The sequence below is a fragment of the Eptesicus fuscus genome, chromosome 13, assembly GCF_027574615.1.
Source record: "Eptesicus fuscus isolate TK198812 chromosome 13, DD_ASM_mEF_20220401, whole genome shotgun sequence".
Taxonomy (NCBI): domain Eukaryota; kingdom Metazoa; phylum Chordata; class Mammalia; order Chiroptera; family Vespertilionidae; genus Eptesicus; species Eptesicus fuscus.
In genome coordinates, this window is record NC_072485.1 from 70072895 (window position 1) to 70098413 (window position 25519).

Consider the following 25519-nt stretch of genomic DNA (forward strand, 5'->3'; position numbering starts at 1 on the left):
GAACAAGCTGATTATCTCAGTATTCTTAAACAAAAAAGACCAAAAAGGGTGAGAAGCTGCTTACCTTACAAACAGAAAGAATGTTAACAGTTATCATTTTCTTGATGGTCTGCAAAAAAACATATTATTTTATATAGATCATGGAAATGACCACAAAATATACATGTGATATCAATGATGCATTGAAAGTTTCCTCGGGTACAGTAGAGGTCTCAGGAAATGACAGGAGTTGGGATGGAGAGAGAGATTTTATTGCACTAGTACTCTCAGTGTTATAGTACTTTTCTACCAAAAGCAGCAATTCATGCTAATCTGCAAAACCCAAGGTACCTGTGCAAGTCAAATCTGAAAGCAAAAAGATAAACTTAATCTAAAGTAAATATGAACCATTTGTAATTTCCTCTCTGCTAATACAAAAAGGAGAAAGGATTGAAACTAAGGTTCTCAACAATTTTTTTAAATGTTACATATTCCTTCAATGATACCCTTTTAGTCTTTATTAAAGAATTATGCATGTATCTAGGATATAGCTTTCATTTTGGTAGAGTTAGTCTACCTGAATCACTAGTATATTGTTGTCTATTAACAACTTTATGATTTTTAAATTGGTATTCAGAATCCTAATACTTAAAACAAAGCTATTATTACCCCTGGTACTGTACAAATGGCATTATAAATATTTTCTCATTCAATCCCCCTTACGAAGTCTATTGTATGGCAAGGGACCGGACACGAAGTATGGTAGAGATCACCCTCAGAGTAACTCAGGTAACAAGTAGAAGAGCCAAGGATTGAACCTCAGGCAGCTGGACTCCAGGGCTCACAGTCGGAGCCATTTGACCACACTGTCTTCCCAACACCTGCATGCATTCCTTTTGTTATCATAATATACAAAGAAAGACTTACATTGTCCAAGTCAGGAATTTCCAAAAAGAATTCAGGATACTCATATGCTACTCCCACATTGTTCACTGAAATAAGACAAGATTGTTAGCCTGCTAACATATATATTTTATAGATTTTTTAAAATATTGGGATTAAAGGTTTCAATAATACTATTTATGGTTGGAGTGACCTTTTCCACAACTTTCTATCCAAAAATGTATCCATGTGTGTACAGTTCAAGAGTCTCCTCTGTCATTAAACCTGTTTGTACCTACCATACCCAGCTCCTGACAAAAGAACTTATGTTCACCTTCCAATTTCCATAACCTCTTGGAGTATGTCTATTCTGCCTCTGTAATAGTTATTTGTAGATATTGCTGAATTCTTTTCTAGATCTTAAATTTTCACAGTAGAAAGAGCAGAGAGTACTGTAGTAAGGGAGACTGGAAACTTGAGTTCCACTTATAACTATTTCAGAAAATGTGTGAGTTGGGATAAGTCACATATGACAGGCATCTGTTTCTTCAACTCTGAAATGAGAGCTCACTTAATCATCCAACAAAACCAGAAGGAAAAGTCAGTTTCTGGCATCATGGAGCATACAATCGAGTAGGAAAGAAAGGCACTACACAAAAAGAATTAAAACAATTATTTCATTACAAAGTACAAAGTGTTATAGGAGTCTATGCCTGGAGCATCTGAGCTTATCTGGGAAGTGAGAGAAAGCTTCTCTATGGAGGCCAAGAGAGTGGGTCAAATATCTCCAGCAAACCATCCTTGCCTACTAGCCCATAGGCCTTGAAGTCATGCCTTAGTCTTCCTGTATTCCTACTCCTCAACCACCTACCTAAGATTGGAGCTACAAGACAAGTGAGAAGCTATGAATAAGCATATATAATTAGGTACATGACTAACACTCAGATATCCTTTAGTTTCCTTAGCCCTGGAAAGACAAAGACAAACCCAGAATAAGGAATATTGGCAGGAATCATACAAATAAAATACCTTAGAATTTATTTTAACCAAATACATAATGAAATGGATTATCTATCTATCTATCTATCTATCTATCTATCTATCTATCTACCTATCTATCTATCTATCTGTATTTAATCATCACGACAACTACATTACCTCCCTTATACATATTAGAAAACTGAAGTTCACAGCAGTTAAATTACTCACCCAAGATTAGAGAGAAGGAATTCAAACTCAGGAAATTTGACTTCAGAGGCTAGGCCCTTAACCACTACATTAAAGCCATCATATGCCTTCATCCAGTCTTCAGTTCAGAAAAAAATATCAGTAATAATTGGAGAATAAATAGAAATCTGATACTGATATTTAATAAAACTGTGAAGTATTAAAAGGTTTCAGTAGCAAAAAGATAACGAAGTTATGATCGTCTGCTAAAGCTCATAAGGAATTGTGCCTGATAAACCTGATAGTAGTAATAGTAACTTTTTCAATAGACTAACCAAATTAGTAGCTCAAAGGAACTCAATAAGAGTTCTATATTTAGCAGTAAGCCAGTCACTTGAGGCTGTGAGTCTCAAGATTTTACTTGCACAATTTGGTCAGCATGGCCGGAACAAGATTGCTGAAACCTGTCTGAAAATCTGAAAGCAAAAGATAATGACAATGTAAACTGTATTTAATTGGGATTCTTGCCCATCTGAAAAGGCATAGTACCTACACATAATTAATAACAGCAAGTCCAAATCCATTTTTGTTTTATTCAATAGGTTCTCTACCCACCAAGGGTTCTGGGATTCAATTCTATAAAAGAGCTGTTAAAATTAAGCCCAAACTAGTTGTAGGTGGGACTTTATACTCACTGGACTTTGCTTTAACCATCTTTGGAATTAGAAAGGATAAATAACTTATTTACAGCATGACTAAGAGAAACAGCAACACCCAAAATATCTATTAAAGTGCTCCACATAAAATAGTCTTTAAAAAGTCAGGTTAAGAATCCTTGCCCTAGCAGGTTTGGCTCAGTGGATGGAGCATAGGCCTGCGGGCTGAAGGGTCCCAGGTTCGATTCCAGTCAAGGGCATATGCCCAGGTTGCGGGCTCAATCTCCAGTGGGAGGTGTGCAGGAGGCAGCTGATCAATGATTCTCTCTCATTGACATTTCTATCTCTCTCTCCCTCTCCCTTCCTCTCTGAAATCAATTAAAAAATGTATTAAAAAATAATAATTTAAAAAAAATAAATAAAATGTTTTTTTAAAAAGATAACAGAATCCTTAAAGAATCTGTCGAATTGTAATATTCATCAGGATTAAAAACAAAAAACAAACTTCCACCTCATACAGCATACTCCATCTCCCTTCACTTTCCCGTATCTAGAAAACTTTCTTTCTCCACATTCCTTTCTAGCCCATGGGAAAATTAATGCTCTACTTCAGAATACTGAAGAAAATTGAGTAGTATAATTATAAATCATTTAAGATCCAGATTGGTGTTTTTTTTTAAAAAAAAGCCTGGGATTTTGCAAGCAGCACAGTTGACTTTGCAATCTTTGTGACATGTACTACAAACACAGAGTCCAGCTAAGGGAGCTCACAAATAAATAACTAAACCAGTAGGAAGTGTTATTCTGGTTAAGGCTACACTAATGATAGAAAGCCTTCAGATATGTCTCTGCTAACTGAGCAAAGGAAAGCTACCGAAACTTTCTACTCACACAACGAGAACCTGAACATCTACTTAACACAGCTCTAAAAGAAAACCCAGTCAACATGGAGAACTTCTGCCCACATAAATAAACAGTATCATGTATAAAGGCTACACTTCCATAACTAACAATGCACACAGAAAAAAAAAGGTAAAGTGGGAACAGATCTTTCAGAACACTGAACCAAATTTTATGAGGGGAAGTACCTGCCAATGTCAGATTGGCAACAGGTCCCAAAGCAGCAATTTTCAACTGGTGTGCTAAAAGAATTTTTAAAACATGCAATACCTGACTATTTAGTAAGGGGCACTGGACTCTTTTCCCTTAAATTATGAAAAAAAAAAAAAGCATTAAAAAATGGCCCTGGCCAGTTCTGCTCAGTGGCTAGAACATCGGCCCATGGACCAGACCAAAGCATCGAGGGTTCAATTTCTGGTCAAGGGCATGCACTTGCATTGCAGGCTCCAGTCAGGGCACCTGCAGGAGGCAACCAATCAATTCTCTCACATTGATATTTCTCTCTCTCTCTCTCTCTCTCCCTTCCACTCTCTCTAAAAATCAGTGGGGAAGGGGGGAAATATTCTCAGGTGAGAATTAACAACAACAACAACAACAAAGTGATAACAGCCAGCACAACAATGGATGTATGGTGTGAATGAATGAAAATTATACCTATTTTTGTCAGGTCAGCAAAAAAAAAAAAATGTATTCTTGGTGTGCCGCAGAATTTTCGCTAGTTTGTATGTGCCATGGGGTGAAAAGGTTGCAAGTCGCTGTTCTATACCAGGGATTAGGGCTCTTAAATCCCTTTGTGCTTTATTGGTTGCACTCTTTGCTAGTGAGATATACTCTACCCACCTTCTCTCCAGAGAGGCTGTAACCACTCAGAGTGCTATTATTTAAGAGTGCAGAGGAAAAACAACTGTTGCTCTCAAATGGTTATTTCCATAAACTGCACAATTGTGCAAATCTCTTGGAAGAGGCAAACCGATTGCAATTTTATTTTGTGACATTAGGTGGCAGCAATAACCAAGTGGCAGGAGGAAAGCTTTCAGGAAACTGGAAAAGGAAGAAAACGGGCTTAGGGTAGGAGTCAAGGATGGAAATATTTCCAGGATAATTTAATTTTATTAAGAATGGGTGCATGCAATGCCATTTTAAATATTACAGGATTCATTATAGGACTCACCAAACCAAAGAATGCCACAAGTTATTTCTACATTATTCAGATAGTTGAAAACCTTTCTAAATGGAAGCATTTTGTCTTTTTTTTCTTAATCCTCACACGAGTATATTTTTTTCCATTGATTTCTAGAAAGAGTGGAAGGGAGGGAGGAGGGGGGAGAGAAACATCGACATGAGAGAGATACATCGATTGGTTGCCTCCCCCACATGCTCCTTCAGGGGCTGGGGAATCTGAAACCAAGGAAAGTACCCTTGACCTGGAATCAAACCTGAGACCCTTCAGTCCACAGACCGACGCTCTAACCACTGAGAAGACCAGCCAGGGCAATGGAAGCATTTTAAATTGGCATTAAATAGCTGTTCATTAGTGGGGTTTTTTTAATCCTACAAGTGAGGCATCAGAGAGAGATTTGAAAGTTTTTATTCAGAGACCCACAGAACCCTTTTACTAGTGTAACACGTCATGTCTTTCAGAAAACAAAGGATATTTGTGTAATCTGAGAATTCCAATCACTACTCCAACAATCATCACAGGACCATGAACAGATATAACATCTATCCCATCAGTTTCTCACTGGAGTTCCAATACTGAGAAGAGCTCAAACAGAGGAGACAAACAGAGAACAGGGGTGAAGACAGATCAAGAACAAGGACTAGGTGAGTGGTTAGAGGAGGAGGTGGCAGGTTCTCCATGACCCCCTCCACAACTCTCAAAAACACCAATAAATAAGAATTGTCTTTTAAAGATGCAGAAAATCCACAGAGTAATTCTGAATGTTATATAAATATTCTAAATGATATCATGCTGCAGTTTAAAAATCACTTCCACATCTCAGACCTAAAAAGAAAAAAAAAGCATACACAAGATTTCTGTTTCTTCTAAATTCATTTGCTGCTGCTTCTGACCTACTGGATGTTTAGAATCCTTTATCAAAACCGGCTGCTACAGAGATAATGACGTCATTAGAAAATTAGATTTTTGGTAACTGGGTTGGGTATGAGGGAGGAGCAAACAATATAAACTAGACAATAAAAATCCATTTGAACACAATAATAACAGATATAAATATACACATACATCACTTTCAAGCTGCTGCTTTTTCTAGATTAATCAGAGAGAGAAGAAATTAAGGTGATTTAGAAACACATTGCCTAATGGTTGGGCTTTCTAATATATATCAAATAAGGCAAAGTACTCTCTATTTCCTTCTCATCATATCAAAGTGGAAAACATTCAGTCTACGTTTCAGTTATATTTGTAGTTACATATACTCATTCAGCTCAAATGAAACATTAGAGAAATGAAAAACCTATTAGAGTTCATTAATGAAAATGGATTAGAAAAAAGTGCTGCCATTTCATTATATTTCAAAATAAACCAAAAAATTTAAAATGTAGGCACCAGTAATAGTGTATGTACCCAAAGTGGGGGGAACCTCTCCTGCCTTAAGCTTTTGAACTAAAAAAGGGTATGGATCTCGGAGTCCAATACACCCAGGTTTTAGTCCTGGTTTTACTACTAACAGCTCCTAACAAGAGGATTTTACCCCCAAAAACCTGTTTCCTCATTCTCTCATTCTTTCTCTCTCTAAAAATGTAGAGAATTAAACAATAACATGCAAAAATATTGAACTCAATCCTGAAACATATCAGTATGTTAATAAACAGAGGAAGAGTTGCTGTTATTTTGCATGGCCATTTAGTCATACAAGTGTTACTGAACTCCTATTTCGTACCCTATTCCAGGTGCTGGGGAGATAGCAGGATGGCCAAGGTCGCTGCTTTGACTGTATGGCACCTGCATCCTTCTGAAAGAGCTCTGGGCAATGGTTCATCAGAATAAATGTTTACACTGATTACATTTATCCTAATTGCTTCTCTGTCTTCTTTATTTCACTCAAGGAGAACTAGTCTTCCAGTCTACAGAGAGTGTGGAAAGTGATGCAAAGAAAATTCCTTTTATGCTTTATTTAACATATTGCGGGAGCTAGCACATATTCATACTCTGGCAGATGATATTTGGAACACCATGTAAAACATTTTGCAAACTTCACAGTTTTCATACACTTGTGAGTAGCAATTTCTAAATAAAAGAGAGTTTACAAGGCTTTAAATTTGCAGTGCCTTTAATCAGAAATTGGAAAATTAAGATTGAGTCAGAAGCAACACGACAGAATGTTTCATTTCCACTGTTTAATTATAAATTGCTATGTGATCCTCATTACAACACTCAGTAAGATTTGCCATCCATAAACTTAGAAGACGGGATGAGGAAAGAAGGATAACATGAGGTTGGTAGTTAAAAGAGAAGCACCTACCAATTTCATGATTTAGCGTTCTATTTACATTTCTGAAATCACAGCTAATTATCCAGTTTAGAGATTCTGCTAAGTTAAAGATTCTGCTCTAATTAATACCATTAATGGTTTCTAGTAAGAGGAAATACGTTTGAATTCTAAGTCTTGCTCTCCCTTTAGAAATCCGATCTCATTCCATATATCCAATGGAACTATCCTTAGTCTGATAATGTTGCTGATGACTCTCCTAGTATTAAGATGAAAAATTTCATGTACCTCTTCTGTTTGCCATGATTGGTTACACCAGGCTGCTGCCTCATTCAGTACAAAGGAGGGCATTTACGCCAGAGATCCAGTCATCTACTTGAATCTCCCACTTGGATTTCTCAAAGCCCTCTTAAGTTTAGCATATCCCAAAGTGAAATCATCATTTTTCTCTAAAGAATTTGCTCCTGATCCAGGATTTTCTGTTGTAGAGAAATAGCACCCAGCTGCTTAAGTCAGAACCTGAAAGTTGCTAATTACTAATTGTATAATTTTAAATTCTGTAAAGTCTATTTCTTGTCCATAAAAATGGCTACAGAAATATTAATACCTACCTCATAGGATTGTGGAGAATTAAATGAGATTCATTAGCATGGTATCTGGCATATTTTAGAAAAATGCTTAATGAATGTTGGTAATAATAATTAAAACCAAATAACTATTACTGTTATTCTTCTCCAGACAAGACCTCTGAAGAATACCTTCATCAGATACTGGTTCTGTTTTTTGTTTTTTTCTTTTTTTTTTTAAGATAATTAAACTTTGATTTAATAAGGTAGAGCACTTTACACACTATTGATACTTAGACTGAAACAGTAATAACTTATTTTTCATAATAATATAAGTTCAAATATCTTGTACATTTTGTTTGACATTTTTTATTGATTAAGGTATTACATATGTGGTCTTATCCTCCCATTGCTAACCCCTCCCCACCCCCACTCATGCCCTTATCCCTTGGTGTCTGTTTCCATTGGTTAGGCTTATATGCATGCATACAAGTCCTTTGGTTGATCTCTCTCCCTTTCCCCAACCCTCCCCTACCTTCCCTCTGAGGTTTGAATATCTGTCTCAGTCTCTGGATTTTTGTTCATCAGTTTATGTTGTTCATTATAATCCACAAATGAGTGAGATCATGTGATATTTATCTTTCTCTGACTGGCTTATTTCACTTAGCATAATGCTCTCCAGGTCCACCCATGTTGTTGCAAATGGTAGGAGATCCTTCCTTTTTACAGCAGGGTAGTATTACATTGTGTAGATGTACCACAGTTTTTTAATCCACTCATCTGCTGATGGACACTTGGGCTGATTCCAAATCTTAGCTATTGTAAATTGTGCTGCTATGAACATAGGGGTGCATATATCCTTTCTGATTGGTGTTTCTAGTTTCTTGGGATATATTCCTAAAAGAGGGATTACTGGGCCAAATGGGAGTTCCATTTTTAACTTTTTGAAGAAATTCCATACTGTCTTCCACAGTGGTTATACCAGTCTGCATTCCCACCAGCAGTGCAGGAGGGTTCCTTTTTCTCCACATCCTCCCCAGCACTTGTCATTTGTTGATTTATTGATGATAGCCATTCTGACAGGTGTGAGATAGTATCTCATTGTTGTTTTGATTTGCATCTCTCGGTTGATTAGTGAATTTGAGCATGTTTTCATATGTCACTTGGCCTTCTTTATGTCCTCTTTTGAAAAGTATCTATTTAGGTCCATTGCCCATTTTTTTATTGGGTTAATTATCTTCCTTTTGTTAAGTTGTATGAGTTCCCTGTAAATGTTGGAGATAACATTGGCAAATATGTTCTCCCATGCAGTGGGCTTTCTTGTTGTTTTCTGGTTCTGTTTCTACTTCCTAAACATCTCTCCAGTCATCCAACTCCCATTACCATCATCCTAATATGAAACCATCATCATATTATGTTTCATTGCTGAAATAGACATACTGGTCTCCTTTTATCAATTCTTGTCCGCTTCAACTTGGGAGTCAGAATGATCTCTCTAAAATTCTATTATGATGTCAATTTACTTCTTGAAACTCTACAGTGTCTACATTGTCCTTCCAATAAAGTCCAAAAGCTAATAAACCTGGTTTTGTAAGCCCTTTTGTGATCTGGCCCATCCACAGACTCCAGCCACTTCCTCTGCAATCCGTGCTCTAGATTTACAGGTCCTCTACCAGTTTCCCCAATTTGCCAAGTACATTTTCCTTAGGGCTCTGTACTTTCTGTTTTCTGCCCAGAAACCCTTCCCACAGCTCTCCTTCCAGGTCTCAAGTTAAACATTTCTTTCTCAGACAAAACATCTCAAACACTCTTAGCTTTCTCAGTAACATACTCTTTCATGACATGCAACACACTCCCAATTACTTGTTCAATGGCTGACTTCCATGAGAGCAGGAACAATATTAGTTTTATTTACTGCTATATCTCTGCAATTTTACTTGTTGACACTCTGGTTTCTCTACAAATCTGTCACCTTTTACTTGTTGAGTGAATCAGTATATGATTGACTGAATGAATCAATCAACAAATAGGAAAGGAAAGCTGCTGTATCATAATTTTTTGGGTCTTTGTCAGATTCCCAGGGTAGATGTTCTAAACCTTTGGAATTTCCAGAGTAACAAGAGTGTCTTCGTTACTCCTGGTGGGCCTGTGGATCACACCAGAGTTTATACTACCAAGATGATTCAGAATGGGGATTGGTCACGATGAAGAACAACTGTGTAACTAGAGGGTTGGTTGGGGCTCTGAGCCAGCCCAACCTCTGGAAAAGGAAGCGGGGCTTCAAACTGAGTTCAGTCACTGGAGAAATGAGTCATGCCTACAGAATGAAACCCAGTAGAGACTCTGGACATTGAAGCTCAGTGGAGGTGTCTGGTTGGTGAATAATCAATGTGTGGGGAGTGTGATGAGTCCTGACTCCACAAGGAGAGGACCAGTAGCTGTGCTCCAAACCCTCTCAGACCTTGCCCCAGGTGACTCTTCATTGGACTGGTCTTGATTTGCATCCTTCATACGAAAGCTGTTTTCTTAAGCTCTGTAAGATGTTCCGGCAAATATCAAACCTGAATTTGTAATCAGTTGGTCAGAAGTGCAGTGCTTGGCCTGGGGAGCTCCAAATTTGTAGGTAGTATCAGAAGTAAGGGAAGTATTGTTGGGGATTGTGCCCCTGAACTTATGGAGTCTACACTAACGCTGGGTGGTCAGGGTCAGAATTTGATTACATTACAAAAGCGAAGTTTTAGAAGTGTCTTAAACCTCTCGAAAGCATGAAAATCATATCCCAGGATAATAGAGATACTCCACGGTCTCAGGAAACAAGCATCCTGTCATGCTCCTGTAATCCTTTCCTCTGTAACTAGGCTAATAGCCTATGCCCCTTCTGGGGCCTGAGTCATTTTATGCCTGGGCTACAGGGAAGGAAAAAAAAAAAAAGTGAGTGGATGGAGAAGGGGATTACTTCCAAAAGTATGAAGTTTATCTTTGGTGTTCTCTTAACTAATTATTTTTTTCCCCTTCTATTTTTCCTCCCCTCAAGTATCTCACTGATCACTAACCTGCCCCTATAATCTCCTCTTTAAGCCTCTTCTTTTCTATTTCAAAGTAATTTCTCCATGTATTTCACTAACTTAGATAGTCATTTCCTCAAGGTGACTGATTCAACAAGTAGAAAGGTAATAAACTGAATGTACTAATCCCAATCCTATCTAATAAAAGAGTAATATGTAAATTGACCATCACTCCAACACACAAGATGGCTGCTCCCATGTGGTCAAAGATGGCTGCCCCATGTGGACACAAGATGGCCGCCACATGATGGCCAGCAGGGGAGGGCAGTTGGGAGGGACCAGGTCTGCAAGGGAGGGCAGTTGGGGGTGATCAAGCCTGCAGGGGAGGGCAATTAGCGGTGACCAGGCTGGCAGAGGAGGGAAGTTGGGGGCGACAGGGCCTGCAGGGAAGGGCAGTTGGGGGGGGACCCAGGCCTGTAGGGGAGAGCAGTTGGGGGGGGACCAGGCCTACAGGGGAGGGCAGTTAGGGACCAGGCCTGCAGGGGAGGGCAGTTAGGGGCAATCAGGCTGGCAGGGGAGCAGTTAGGCATCAATCAGGCTGGCAGGAGAGTGGTTAGGGGGTGATCAGGCTGGCAGGCAGAAGCAGTTAGGGGCAATCAGGAAGGAGGCAGGCAGGCGAGCAGTTGGGAGCCAACAGTCCTGGATTGTGAGAGGGTTGTCCGACTGCCCGTTTAGGCCCGATCCCAGTGGGATCGGGCCTAAACGGGCAGTCGGACATCCCTCGAGGGGTCCCAGATTGGAGAGGGTGCAGGCTGGGCTGAGGGACACACCCCCCTGTGCACGAATTCTGTGCACCGGGCCTCTAGTCTATATATATAAAAGCCTAAGCAACCGTTACAAGCGGATGACTGGCTGGTAGCTATGATGTGCACTTACCACCAGGGGGCAGATGCTCAATGCAGGAGCAGACCCCTGATGGTCAGTGTGCTCCCACAGCCAACCTCCCATGGTCTCTTCCCCCAGCTGGCCAGCCCGATTGGCCCAATCACTAGCCAGGTTGAGGGACCCCACCCGTGTACGAATTCATGCACCGGGCCTCTAGTAAGATATAAATGAAGATTGCATTGGTTCTTTCAGAGCTACTTACATTTCAAAAGGCATTTTAAAACGAATTTCTTATTAGTAAAGTTCTGAGAATGGCAAGAAGATAACCTGTAGCTCTGTATAGTTCTAAACTCTCTGAAGACTAAGCGACACTCTTCTACTTGTAACTTCCCTCATCAATCGAGACTGGGAAGCTGCATAAGTTCCTGGTATGCACATATCCTTCCTTGGGGGAACATAGAGACAGTTTCCTCAACCTGTGGCTCCCTCTCCTTGGCCTACATCGATTTCTTCTCTCTTTGATACTTTAGGGACTGAACTCTAAGAAAGCCATCCCAATTAATTACCTGGGAATTTGCCATTTGTAAGCTAACTGGTCCTTCCCCCCAAGTAGCTAATAATACCCTTGGGTCTTTTGTTAAGAAGCTTTGAAAACCTAAGTATAAACAGATACATAATCCTTTCTTTCCTTTAGTTAATAGCTCCCTTGCCCCACACTTCCTCCTATAAAAACCTTCCATTTTGTACAACACTCAGAATGCCCTTCTAGTTGCTAGATGGGATGCTGCCCAATTCATGAATGCCTTAATAGGGCCAATTAGAGCTTCACATTTACTTGGTTTAATTTTGTTTTTTAACAGTAATAAATAGGCCTGAATACACTCAGCCAGCACCAGTATGGCATCACAAGTCCCCCTGTCTACACCCTCTGAAACTCTCTGGTTTCTACAACTTATATACACTGTGACAGTATGGGGTGCAGAAGACCTTCGCAGCATTTGGCGTGGAAATTCTTGGTCTAGGGTAGGATGCATTAAAAGCTATGATTGATTTACTTATTAAATGAATCACAAACTAAGTAACTATATTTTTCCAGGAAGACCCTTCTATTTTTAATTCTAAAATAAAGAATGTCACTTTTTTAAAAGTTAAAAACTCATAGCAGTGTAATTTGAAATAAGTATTATCTGTGGCATACTTGAAATCCAAGGCTACTCTGTTGGCCTTGGTAAATTATGCCTCCCGCGATGCATTGTGCAAAGTCCTCCAAACCAATTTGGAGCACACATGAGAGTCTCTTGAGGAATCAAGTAAGCATTAGAGCAGTCCCATTTTGTTAACCAATTGTTTGCTTACTCAAAGCAATATTGATGTCATTTTCTCTGAATAGTTGAAATTTTTTAAGCTTTCGCAACTCTGTGTTTCCTGGCATTTGCCCGAGAGAAGAGAGCAGATGCTTACTTATTTTACATAACAGCATTAAGAATCCAACTCCTCAACCTTATGCATTTAGAGTCTTATCAAGTTACCATGACCTTTCAGTATGAATTCACACAATTTGTGGCTGTTTTCCTTCCACTTATCTTATTGAAAACTTAATGTTTCTCTCATGACAAAGGGCTTTAGCATTTTCCTTGGTAGTTCAGGAAATATTAATTTTCTTTATTAAGCACTGACTATACTTCAGTGGTTAATGCTATTCAAACAAATGGAGTGTACCACGGTGATTTATTTTTCTTTTTATCATTACTGGTTTTGTTAATAATCAGTAGAAAAAAATTCCTTCCTGTAACTTAATATGGATTGCTATGTCGTACCAGAAATCAATTCCCTAAAATAAGGGAATATTAGACAGAGGAGATTGACATTAAACAGAAGTAGGAAAATAAGATTATTCCCCCTTGACTGGACAGAGGTGGGGGCATGTATGATCTGGATGGGGATGAGAGAGGGAAGAAAGAAGGTGAAGGAACTACAGACCCAGGTAATCATAAGAAAAAGAAAACATAAACGCTGTACCGCCCCTAAGTTCTGTACCCACACTATAAAAGTTGAAATATGACCTAGCAATAAGATAAAATTAGCTCATAAAGGTGTCTTTATAATTCTCTCAAAAATCTTGACAAACTAAAATTATAATGCAATGTAAGTATAAGATATCTGCTAACAACTGTCAATAATAATTATGCAAAGCTTATGATTAAGGAGACAGGTGTGGTAGAGGAGAAAGAAAATTAAATGGATAGCCACTTAATAAGATAATGTATTCAAAAGTGCTGCTATAAACTTTAAAGGATTATGTAAATATTACCTATAATTATTTTTATTATTAATCTGTAACCAAGTAGAAGTAAAAAATAATGTTGTGTGTATGTCTCAATAACTATTCAATCAGAATTATTTAATTATAGTGTAACTTTAAAGTGTTATCTTTCCCATTAGAACATTATACTACATAATATCAGGCACTTTCTTGTTCACTGTTGTATCTCTAGTTCATTGATGAATGAATGAATATAATATGAACTGCTATTGCAATTTACTAAGGAGCTGGACTACAAAAACAATGGTTCCATTAGCATATGTGGCCTAGGAAAACATCAGTCCTTATGTCTAAATATCAATGTTTACGTATTGACACAAGTCCTAGGATTCTAGAAGTGGGGAAAACATGCTTCAGAACCACATGCCCTCTATTCCCATCCTTAACAGATCTGTCTGTTGTGCCTAAACTCATACTGTAGACTTCCTATATATTGAGTCAGGAAAGAACAGATGAAGAACGCCTTTTTTAACCCAGCAGTCCGACATTAACTAGATGCTCAACATTTCCACCTTCAAGGGCATCGGCTCTAAGTATCTATAGTTCAAAGTTACCCAATGAAAAGCAGCTAAAATGTATGTAAAGCTAAGAACAATTGTGATTAACAAAACTACTTCTGAGAGAAAATTTTCTTCTCCAAGAACACAAGTTGAAGGTGTGTCTCCGCTCATTAGAGCTCCTCAATCCATGTCTCTGCCTAAGCCAGCCTTCACTCTTCAGGACATGCCTAGTTTGAAAGGGGTTATGATAGACTATGGCAGTGTCTATCCTAACTAATAAGTCATACCTGCTACTGATTTGAGAATTTAAAAAAGTCAACAATTTTACAGATGTTAGTGGTGCTGCAGGTATTCCAGGTCTAAGCTGAAGAAAGATAATTATGAAAGACTCCAGGCAATATTATAAGTATTGACACAAGAAGAACGTGTAGACAGAAGGCAAAAACTAGACCTCTTCACTCATATTTTGCTACTGGCTATCCTATAAGTGAGGGAGTAGCAGTGCGGGTAGGTGGGGCATGGTGATGTGTGATGTGGACCAGGCAGGAGCTGAAAAAGATGGCATGGCTAAGCCAGGGTTAAGGCACTGTGTAGTGCTATATATGTTTAACTTGTTTTTAAATTGCATTACCAAGAAATTATATAAAAGACCATTCTTTTATAGTATGGGGAAAGAAGGTGAGGTTGTGAATAAAGAAATGTTAGAAAACTGTTTTAAAGCTTCCTTTGTTTTTCCTCCTTTTATAATCCAATAAAGAAGACAATGGCAATTCCCAGGTTCATACCAATTTAGGCAGTGAGATAAACAGGTTCAGCAGAGGAAAGTTTTTCTGAACTACATACTCTGTTTCTTCCCAGAAATGGCTCAAAGAATGTTGGGTAACTTTTCAAAGCCCTTGCTCTTTCCTTAAAAGCTGGCGAATATTTTCCATAACAAGGTACAATATTTCCATATCTCAAAAAATCATTGGTTTTTGGTAATAAGAGCAAGGTGTAACGAAAGAGAGTAGCAGACTCAGATATAAAAAAAAAAGAGGGCTGAATGCCAGTTGTATCACTCAGTCTTTATGTGGCCTTAGGCAAGACCCTAAGCTCTCTTAGCCACACTTTCAACTGGGGTGATGTCTCCCCCAAGGGGACAAAAATTGGTTGGGACCCAGCCGGCATGGCAATATGGTTAAGCATTGACCTATGAACCAGGAGGTTATGGTTCGATTACCGGTTGGGGCACAAGCCTGGGCTGCAGGTTCGATCCCCAGTGTGTGTGTGTGTGTGTGTGTGGGGGGGGGGGGGGGGGGGGGAGGGGGTTCAGGAGGCAGGAGATCAATGATTCTCCTTCATCATTGATGTTTTTTTCTCTCTCTCCCCCTCTCCCTTCTTCTCTAAAGTAAATAAAAATATTTTTAAAAATTGGTTTAGGATTAGAGAGCATAAGATCTTATTCTTTATATGTGTAAAACAAAAATATGCATACATAAATGAGACATACATAAATGAGCAATGCTTTTCTAAGTCTTCATTTCTCAACTGTAAGTATGGGTTAGCATCCTCCATCTTAAAGGATTACTATGATATAAATATAAATATATACAGAGAATGAGAGACTGGAAATAAAGCAAGCAGAGAAAACAACCAAATGCAGAATAGGTATTAAAATATAACTAAAAATACAAAGATTCAAGTAAATATAGATTAACATAATCTAATAATCAATTGTATTAATAAGATAATTTTTACTCACTAGTCATTTTATCAACTGAGCACCTAACCTCCAAAAAAGAAAACATATAGACATTGTAAAAATCAAACAATAAATGCAAAAAGAATATATATTAGTAAATGTGGCAAAGATACAAACCTAAAACACCAATTTTAAGGCCTGCCAAGCTTGTTTTAATTTTATCATATATATCTTCGGATGCAAAGTCAGCAGCAATGGTCTTTGTTTCCACTTTGAATTTTTCTCCTGGGGAGAAAACACAAATGGGGAGAGAATTAATACATGGCAATTAAGCACTTAATGCCATTATCCTTCCAAACTCTTTTTACCCCCTAATCCTATCTAATAATAGACAAATATGCAAATTGACCATACCTCTGACACACCCACAAGCCACGCCCACCATCCCATCAGAGCGAGTATGCAAATTAACCCAAACCAAGATGGCTACAGCCACAGAGAGCAAGGTTTCCTAGGTAACAGAGGAAGCCAAGCTTTCTGCCAGCCGTTGCAGGCCTAAGCCTCCACTCAAGCTACAAAGTTTCAATTATAGAAGGTAAACAAATTCAAACAAATGGCAGCAGAATGGAGCTTGAGAGAGCAGGCCAGGGTTGCCGCCAGCAACAGGGGAAGCAAAGCTTTCCGCACACCCTGGCCGGGCCCACCCGCTTAAGGCAACAAAGTTTCAATTATAACCCCAACACAAATGACTGTGGGCCTCAGAGGGAGGCCCAGGCTTGGCTCTGCTCCAGGCTACTTAGTTTCAATTGTAGAAGGAAAATAAATTCCAGATACCAGGGCCTCCGCTTCCGTTGCCAGGGTGCGTGGCCTGCCTGCAAACCACCACAGGCCCCTCGCTCAGGCCGCCCCACGCCCCAAGGAACCCCCACCTGATCCGGGACGCCCTTCAGGGCAAACCAGCTGGCCCCCACCCCTGTACCAGGCCTCTATCCTATCTAATAAAAGAGTACTATGCAGATTGATCATCACTGCAACACACAATATAGCTGCCACCATGTAGTCAAAGATCCTGCCCCCATGTGGACACAAGATGGCCACCACAAGATGGCCAGCAGGAGAGGGCAGTTGGGAGGCTCCCGGCCTGCAAGGGAGGGCAGTTGGAGGTGATCAACCCTGCAGGAGAGGGCAGTTAGGGGTGACTAGGCCGGCAGAGGAGGGAAGTTGGGGGCAAACAGGCTGGCAGCAGAGTGGTTAGGGGGTGATCAGGCTGGCAGGCAGAAGCGGTTAGGGGCAATCAGGAAGGCAGGCAGGCAAGCAGTTGGGAGCCAGCAGTCCTGGATTGTGAGAGGGATGTCCGACTGCCCGTTTAGGCCCGATCCCAGGCTGATCGGGCCTAAACGGGCAGTCGGACATCCCTTGAGGGGTCCCAGATTGGAGAGGGTACAGGCTGGACTGAGGGACAACCCCCCTCCGTGCACGAATTTTGTGCACCGGGCCTCTAGTTTGATATAAAATTTAGACCAGGATAATTTTAGGCAACCATGAGACGATCTAAGAGATGATATAAAGACAACACAATAGTTCCAAAATAAAATTCTAATGTTGTCACAGAGTTGGCTGGATGTTCCTTAATCAGTTCTCCTTCCAAAAATCAATGACTACTTTTTAGACCCTTAGGTACAAATAATAAAACATGATTCACATTATAATGTTATGTACTCTTTAAATATCACTGGTTTTGTGATTTTAATTGCAAACTGATGCTTCATTATCTCAGGAAGAAGTCTTTATGCTGTAATATATTTTAAAGTGTGATATATTAAAACAAAAGTTCATCTTATTAAAATGAAAACAAAAGTAATAGGATTCCATTGGAATTTAAAAGCTCGGTTAATAATTAATAGTCACTACATTTAAAAATCCACACAAAACAGTGACAGAGCTACAAAGTGACACAAGAAAGACTTCACAAGACCATGAAGTTCCAAACAGAGGTCATGGAAATAACAGATTGAGAAATAAGACCCTGGAAAAACGGGACTCATCTGATGTAACCATACTGTTTATGCCTGCCTGCACTAGTGAGTCCTTTTGAGAAGACAGCATACTGTGAGGTCACCCAGACATGGGTACCAATTTCATTTCCACACTTACTTGCTAAACGACTTTGACATCCCTTGTCTCTGTGTGAGGCTCAAGTGTTATCTACTGGCATACAGGAGGCAATCCATAAAAGTTAGTCTCCCCTTTCTCTCCTCAGCTAATCCCATGCTCACATCACTTTGTGAAGTTCAGTGGACTAAGAAAGCTTATCTTCGGAAACTGATGAGAATTCATTTAAAAATCCAGTTTCTAAAACGAAATGATTCTCCATTTGCACACAGGCAAGTAAGTTAGCGCATCACAGAGTGTGCAGCACTAACCCAGGAAGTTTCCACTCCTGACCTAAAGGATTTATGTCTAAAACTAAAGAGCCAGTTCACAAGAGATGTGGTTCTTGGTTAGACTCAATGAAAAGTATTAACCCCAGGTAGGAATTCATGAATAAGCCAGAGGGTAATAATTACATGGCAAATATCTTGCCTGCTGGGAAAGGCATACTTACTATTCCACATAAGTGAGTTACTATATGTGCTCATTAAATGGACAGCCAGACAGACACAGAGCTGTCACTTCACATAGCTGATCCAACATGTCTCACTATAAATGGTTCGCAGAATTCACCACAAGTACCGTACTTTCCGGCGTATAAGACGACTGGGCGTATAAGATTTTCCTGGGTTTAAAAGTCGTTTTATACCCCGGAAAATACGGTATATTTGGACTATATTGATGGGATTAGATATAATGGATTAGATATCTTGGACTACCATATTTTCCGGCGTATAAGATGACTGTTTAACCCAGGAAAATCTTATACGCCCAGTTGTCTTATACGCCGGGAAATACGGTAAATAAAGATCTGTTATTAGAGCCACAAATTCATATGGGGGGTGGGGGGTGGAGGGAGACAAAATCAGAAGGCTGAAGAATACCTTTTATTAACTGTAAAATAGGATAAATTTATCTCTTTATTTTGAGAAAACCAAAGTATGTTGCCATACTAGCACCATATACTAACATTTAGGAAAATTTCTCTCTAGTAATAAAAGCCACTTCACAACCCCTTGATCAAATTTATTCTTTCAAATCTCATAGGATGTACTTATGTTGCAGCCTGATATAGATATGCTGCTAAAAAAATTTCAGAAACACTTTTGGAAAGAACGTTATTTAGTAAGAACCCTCAAGTAAACTCTTTCTTTGTGTTCACATTAGAATAAGCAAAATGGCTTCTGATGCAAGTTTTTCAAGATAAATAACATTATGAACTTATACCTGGATTACTGTGAATCATGTTCTAGTTCAGTTAACACTGCTGCTTTTCTCCTAACTTACCTTCACTGCCTCTATTGTAGGCTTCCTCTTTTTTTAAAGTAGGTCAGCTCATGCCCCTCTCCTCCTCACAAACCTCCCGGAGTTCCATCTCACTCAGAGTAAGAGCCAAAGTCTTGGGCAACAACCTAATACTCTCTGAACTCATCTCCACCTACTTCTCCCCCAGTTGCTCCCTAGCTCCAGCACAGAGGCCCCCAGCAGTTCTTTAAACACACAGTGGTCTCCAAATACACTCAAAGGCTTTTGCTCTTGCTGCTCCCTCTGCCTGGAATGCTCTTCTGCATCCCTTGTCTCCGTTGGGTCTTTAAACAGATGTTACCTTCTCAGTGAAGCCTCCCTTGACCACCCTTTAAAAACTGCAAGCACTCCTCCCCTAGCAATCTTTGTCCCCCTTCCCTGCTTTGTTTTATCCTGCTGCGTTGACCTTCCTCCAATACACCATGTATTTTCATAATGTATGTGTTTGTTGTCTGTTCCCACCAGAAGTAAGCTTTGTGAAGACAGGACCTGGGTCTGTTTTGTCGAGTTGCTCAACAATGTCACAAAGGATAATGTTCTGTCCTCCTCTCTTTTCCCTTAGGCTGGCTCGCCTCCTGGTTTCAAGAGGGCCACTGCCATTTCAAGTGTCCCATGCAGATGGCTATGTTCTGAGGAAGAAATGGGGTGTCCCTCTTATATGTCCCTTTTACAGTGAGGAAAGCTTTCCCAGAAGAACCCAGCAGATTCCCCTCACATTTCCTTTCCTAGGATTATTGGATGCATGCTCTTGCCCAGGCCCATGTATGGGCTTTGAGGATTCCACACACTGCCCTTACCAAGTTGTTCGAGTCAGGGATAGCAGCACATATATAAGAATAAGACAAGAAATGCCTCTCCCTGTGCATAAGCAATCAGAAGAGAATTATAACGGGTGCTCTAAAGGCTGAGACAGGAGGTAGTTGGCTTTCCTAGGAGCGGAGGAAATCTAGGCATCTTCCCCCTTCCCACAGTTTATCAGTGCTCAGCTGACCCTACCAACAGAAGTCAAACCAGATGAACAAGAATCCTCTAATCTTTAACATCAGCACAAGGATATACTAAGTACCTGGAACAGAAGTGAGAACCATATACATACAGTATAGCATAGTGCCACACACACAATTTCCACCTTCACCACCCCCACACCTAAGGCTCATCGTAAGACCACCAGTCCACAACTCACAAACAGTCAATTGCTGGGGAAAAACTTTACCAAAACCTTTGGAGAGGTACTTCTGAGTACTCTGATCCCTGCCCACCACAAAGGCTCAAGGGATGCCGGCCTCGGTCAAGTCTTCCCTCCAGGGTAGGATCTGTGATAGTTAAAATCAAGTCTTTCCTCCAGGGTAGGATTTAAGGTAGTTAAAATACCTTATAACTGTGTAGGACAAAAATACACAAATAAGTGAAGTTGGAGGTTGCAATGGGAAGAGATGAACCACTTATTTGTCCCTTTAAGGAAACTCTGGTTGTCCCAGCTTTCGGGTACCAGCCCCTTTGGGGTATTCCTCGGCTTCAGAGAGTCACCTGAATCAAGATCATGCCCCCTTCCCATGATGTCCATATCCAACGACTGACTGAGGTGGGAGTATAAAGCCATTGGACTGCTTGTACCTATCACATTGGGATTCCAAAATTACAGTAAGTTAAGAGGCCTGGTGCACGAAATTCATGCACGGGGGCGGGGGGGGGGGGGGGGAGTTCCTTAGCCTGGCCTGCACCCTCTCGTAATCCGGGACCCCTCAGGGGATGTCTGACTGCCAGTTTAGGGTTAGGCCCGATCGGGCCTCAACTGGCAGCTGGACATCCCTCTCGCAATCTGGGACCGCTGGCTCCTAACCGCTCACTTGCCTGCCTGCTTGATCACCCCTAACCACTCGCCTGCCTGCCTGATTGCCCCTAACTGCTCGCCTGCCTGCCTGATTGCCTCTAACTGCTTCTGCCTTGGCCCTCGCCACCTTGGCTTCGTCTGGAATGACATCTGGAAGGTGGTTCGGCTATCCGGTCTAATTAGCATATTATGCTTTTATTATATAGATTTTTCTGTTCTTTGATAATACCCTAGCTTTAATTATTCTAGCCTTAAGATAAGTTTTAATATTTCTGACAATGCAAGTCTCCGTTATTATTACTCTTTTTCAAAAGTTTATTGGTTATCCTTACTTCTTTAGTCTCAGTTTTTATTGGGACTGCATGAAACATTTCAATTAAATTTATGAAGAACGGCAATGTGGCATTCCTCCAGGCTCTCCATTTACTCAATGTCTCACAAAAATTGTGTGGTTATAAATTCTTCAAGAAATTAAAGAACTAAAGAATTCCACTACTAGAAAACTACACATCATTATGCAAAGATACTCAATGCTGCTAATTATTCCTACTGATGTGAACCATTCAGTATTTGAAATTGGATGGGCTGGCATCCTGCTACTTACAGTTGTGGCCAAATACAATCATGCCCCCCTCCCATTCTGAGATGGTCTTGGCCCGCTGTCTCTCAGCCTAGTGGCTGAAATCAAAAACTAAGAAGCAAAGAACCCCACAACTCTGATGATTGATATGAGATGTTCAAGGCAATCAACTTACTAGAAATGGAGGCAAAAATCAACTCTGGCTTAAATGGTAGAGAATGAAGCTAAGAAATAGCTGGGCTGATGATACCATTCATTCCCTTTTTATCTACTATCCCACTGAAAACCACATAACCACAGTTGTGGAATTACAGAAAGCAAATATTATTCATTACTATAGAGGTATATGACAATGAAGGCCCTCACTGTCTCAAGCCACCCATCACCTGAAAGTATGGGTGCCCTCCTGCAGTCACCTTGCTGATTTTTACTCAAGAGGACCTGAATAAGGTCCAGGCCAAGCCTGGAATTGACAGAAAGGAACTGCACCCATGCGTAGTCTCAAGATGCTGATAAAACACCTTTCAGTATTAAAACTAAGATATTTTTAGGTCCAAATCTAAAAAAGTCAGGAACACATTCCAAATAGCTTTAACATATTTCTGGTCTGGCCATCATTATTTTCATTTTTCTCAACAAACTGATATCTCTTAAATATAAGTCTTTCTCTAAGAATAATTTTATAGGTCTTAGAAAGACTTTCTTCATTTCCCCTCTTGATGTCGAGGGATATTAGGTCTGAGAATGCTAGAAAAGAGGTCTAATCTACATAAACCCATGCATTATTTACAATTTTTCTATTAATAAAAACCAACGATAACATATTAATTCATTTGTCCCTACATCTGCTCCAAAAAAACAATCTGTTTTTCCCCCAAAATTTTGGGTACTATCCATTACGAAAGTTTGTCACATTTACCCTTCCCCATCTTTTCTGTATTAAAACTTTCATCATTTAAGATTCACATTGTGCCACCACCTCTGTGCACTAATTTTTTACGATTCCCATTTTCTCCAAGGTTAAGCTATTTACTCTCTTGGCTGTGTTCCTAGAGACAAAGCTTCCATATAACCTTATTAAATACTTACCATACTCTATTATTCAAAGAGCCCTTATTTCCTAACAAACATAGATCATTCTTTGTCATCTCTGTGTTCCCAGCACCTAGCACAATGCTTGGCATATATAACAGAGGTCACTCAATGTTTGTTGATTGAGTAAATGCATCTAGGCCAAGAAGGCTGACTTATTAACATCATCTTCTCAATACTTCTTGAACTCTTCCCTATAGAAATAAAATTACATTGCTGGTAAGAGATGTCTATATGAGATACAATATAATGTAAAGTACTTACTATAGGCATTTTTAAGCATTAAGATAAATTGAGAAACAACTCAGTTCTTCCATCTGTCCTACAAGGACACTATCATTCTCATAAAAATAGAAACATTTTAGAATTACTGTATAAGAAACCTCAGAAACCACCCAGGAGCTTAACTCAGGGGCATGGAGATGTTGGTTGAAGGTATGTAAGTTATGGGCCCCTCTCTCTTTACCCTGTCCTGAAAAGAGATAATTAGGGAGAAAGGAGAGACTCTTGGAGAAATAGCACTATATTCAATGACTACCAATTTTTATTTTCTTAAATCTAAATTCATTAAAATCTATTTATAACAATGAAAACATATTGCATGCTCTTAAAAACTCTTCCATTTTTATATAAAAAGTCTTTATTTCAAAGAGGCTTTACCATCTCCCTCCACTCCCTACCCCTTGGGGTGAGACATCTCCCTTATGTAGCTCTGGAGAAAAGGTGATTGTGCCCTAGGAGGGAATAATTTATCTGACTCCATTTTTAAGGGCCCATTTAATTATAATGACCAGAAATGCTAAACAAATAATGTTCCACTTCTTTTCTACATTGCCCTTGAAAATATATTAATGATAATTTTAATCTCATGAAAAGACCTACTTCCAGTCAAATAAAAAAATTTATCATAGTATTATCAGGATTATCTCAAACCAAGTAGCTCTTTCTTTTAAGCCAAGGTTGTTATATTTTATTCATTACAACCTATTTAACTAGAACAGTGGTCGGCAAACTCATTAGTCAACAGAGCCAAATATCAACAGTACAACAATTGAAATTTCTTTTGAGAGCCAAATTTTTTAAACTTAAACTTCTTCTAATGCCACTTCTTCAAAATAGACTCGCCCAGGCCTTGGTATTTTGTGGAAGAGCCACACTCAAGGGGCCAAAGAGCCGCATGTGGCTCGCGAGCCGCAGTTTGCCAACCACGGAACTAGAACAACCATTTGTAATAAATAAAAACCTTATACCATGTGAATCTGTTCTACTGATAGGGCATGAATAGGACCCACTTTTTGAAAGCCCTGAGTTCTACCCTTGGTTCAGACATTGTAGACCCTTGATAAGGTACCTTTGAAGAAATTTTCAAATAAGGATGTATATTTTCTACACTTTGGTGGGGAGGGGAGGCCTGGCAATGGAAACATCTGAATTTTATTTTTTGAGGTGAGAAAAATGCAAAAAAAATTCCTAACATTACTATAGTTAAGATCAATATGATTTTGCTAATACTATGAAAGCAGAGTGTTATGGACTGAATGTCTGTGTCTCCCTAAAATTTGTATGTTGAAGGCCTAACCCTCAATGTGATGGTATTTGGAGGTGGAGCCTTTGGGAGGTAATTAGACTTAGATGAAGTCATGAGGGTGAGGCCCTCATGATGGAGTTAGTGTCCTTATAATAAGAGGGAGTCAGAGAGAGGTCTCTCTGCCCACTCAGATGCACCAAGGAAAGGCCATGTGAGCACATAGTGAGAAGGCAGCCATCTACAAGCCAGAAAGTGGGCCTTCACCAGGAACTGAATCTGCCAGGACTTCTCAGTCTCCAAAAATATCTATAATAATAAAAGCGTAATATGCTAATTAGACGGGACGACCTTCTGGACAAAGCTGCGGCGGCAGGGGCCGAGGCAGAGGCAGCCGTGGTGGAGGTGGGGGCTGAGCCCCTGCACGAATTTTGTGCATCGGGCCTCTAGTGAGATGTCTGCTATTGAGGATACCCAGACTATGTTATTTTGTTATTGCAGCTCAAGTTGACTAAGACACAAAGCCTGTTTAAAAAAGCATGGCATGCAGTTAGAAGCCCTGGACTTGAGTGCCAGCTCAATCACTTGTTGGTTGAGGGCTCTTCCTTCAAGTTTTTTAACCTTCAGGAATTCTATTACTATAAGAAATAACACCCACCCTTCAGAGCTCTTATGAGGATTACATGTTACAGAACATGAGAATGTACTTTAAGAAACTGTAGAGTCTTATACAGATGTTTTCTTATATCTGCCAATGTCTACAAAGATGAGTACATCACATGTAGTTGCTTTTTTCCCTAAATAGCACAGGCTATGGTAGGCATTATCTGTATCATTAAGTCTTTTCTCTTTGCATCAGATGCATGTCTTTTTTCAAATAGATCATGCACATCCAACTCTGCTTTAAAAAAGTGATTTATTTATTACGGAATCATCCATGGAATCAATGGGCTATGGTAGGCATTATCTGTATCATTAAGTCTTTTCTCTTTGCATCAGATGCATATCTTTTTTTCCAATAGATCGTGCACATCCAACT

The 25519-nt window shown here is 39.7% G+C and overlaps 1 protein-coding gene across 1 annotated transcript in view; it reads right to left on the reverse strand.

The window, feature by feature from the left end:
• Positions 1–25519, reverse strand: part of HSD17B12 (hydroxysteroid 17-beta dehydrogenase 12) — a 131948-nt gene that overhangs the window by 23913 nt on the left and 82516 nt on the right. The window contains exons 4-6 of the mRNA XM_054724641.1: positions 16174–16281; positions 907–971; positions 65–109 (exon numbers count right to left, since the gene is read on the reverse strand). Coding sequence (XP_054580616.1) covers positions 65–109; positions 907–971; positions 16174–16281 — 218 coding nt within the window. The remainder of the gene's footprint in view (positions 1–64; positions 110–906; positions 972–16173; positions 16282–25519) is intronic.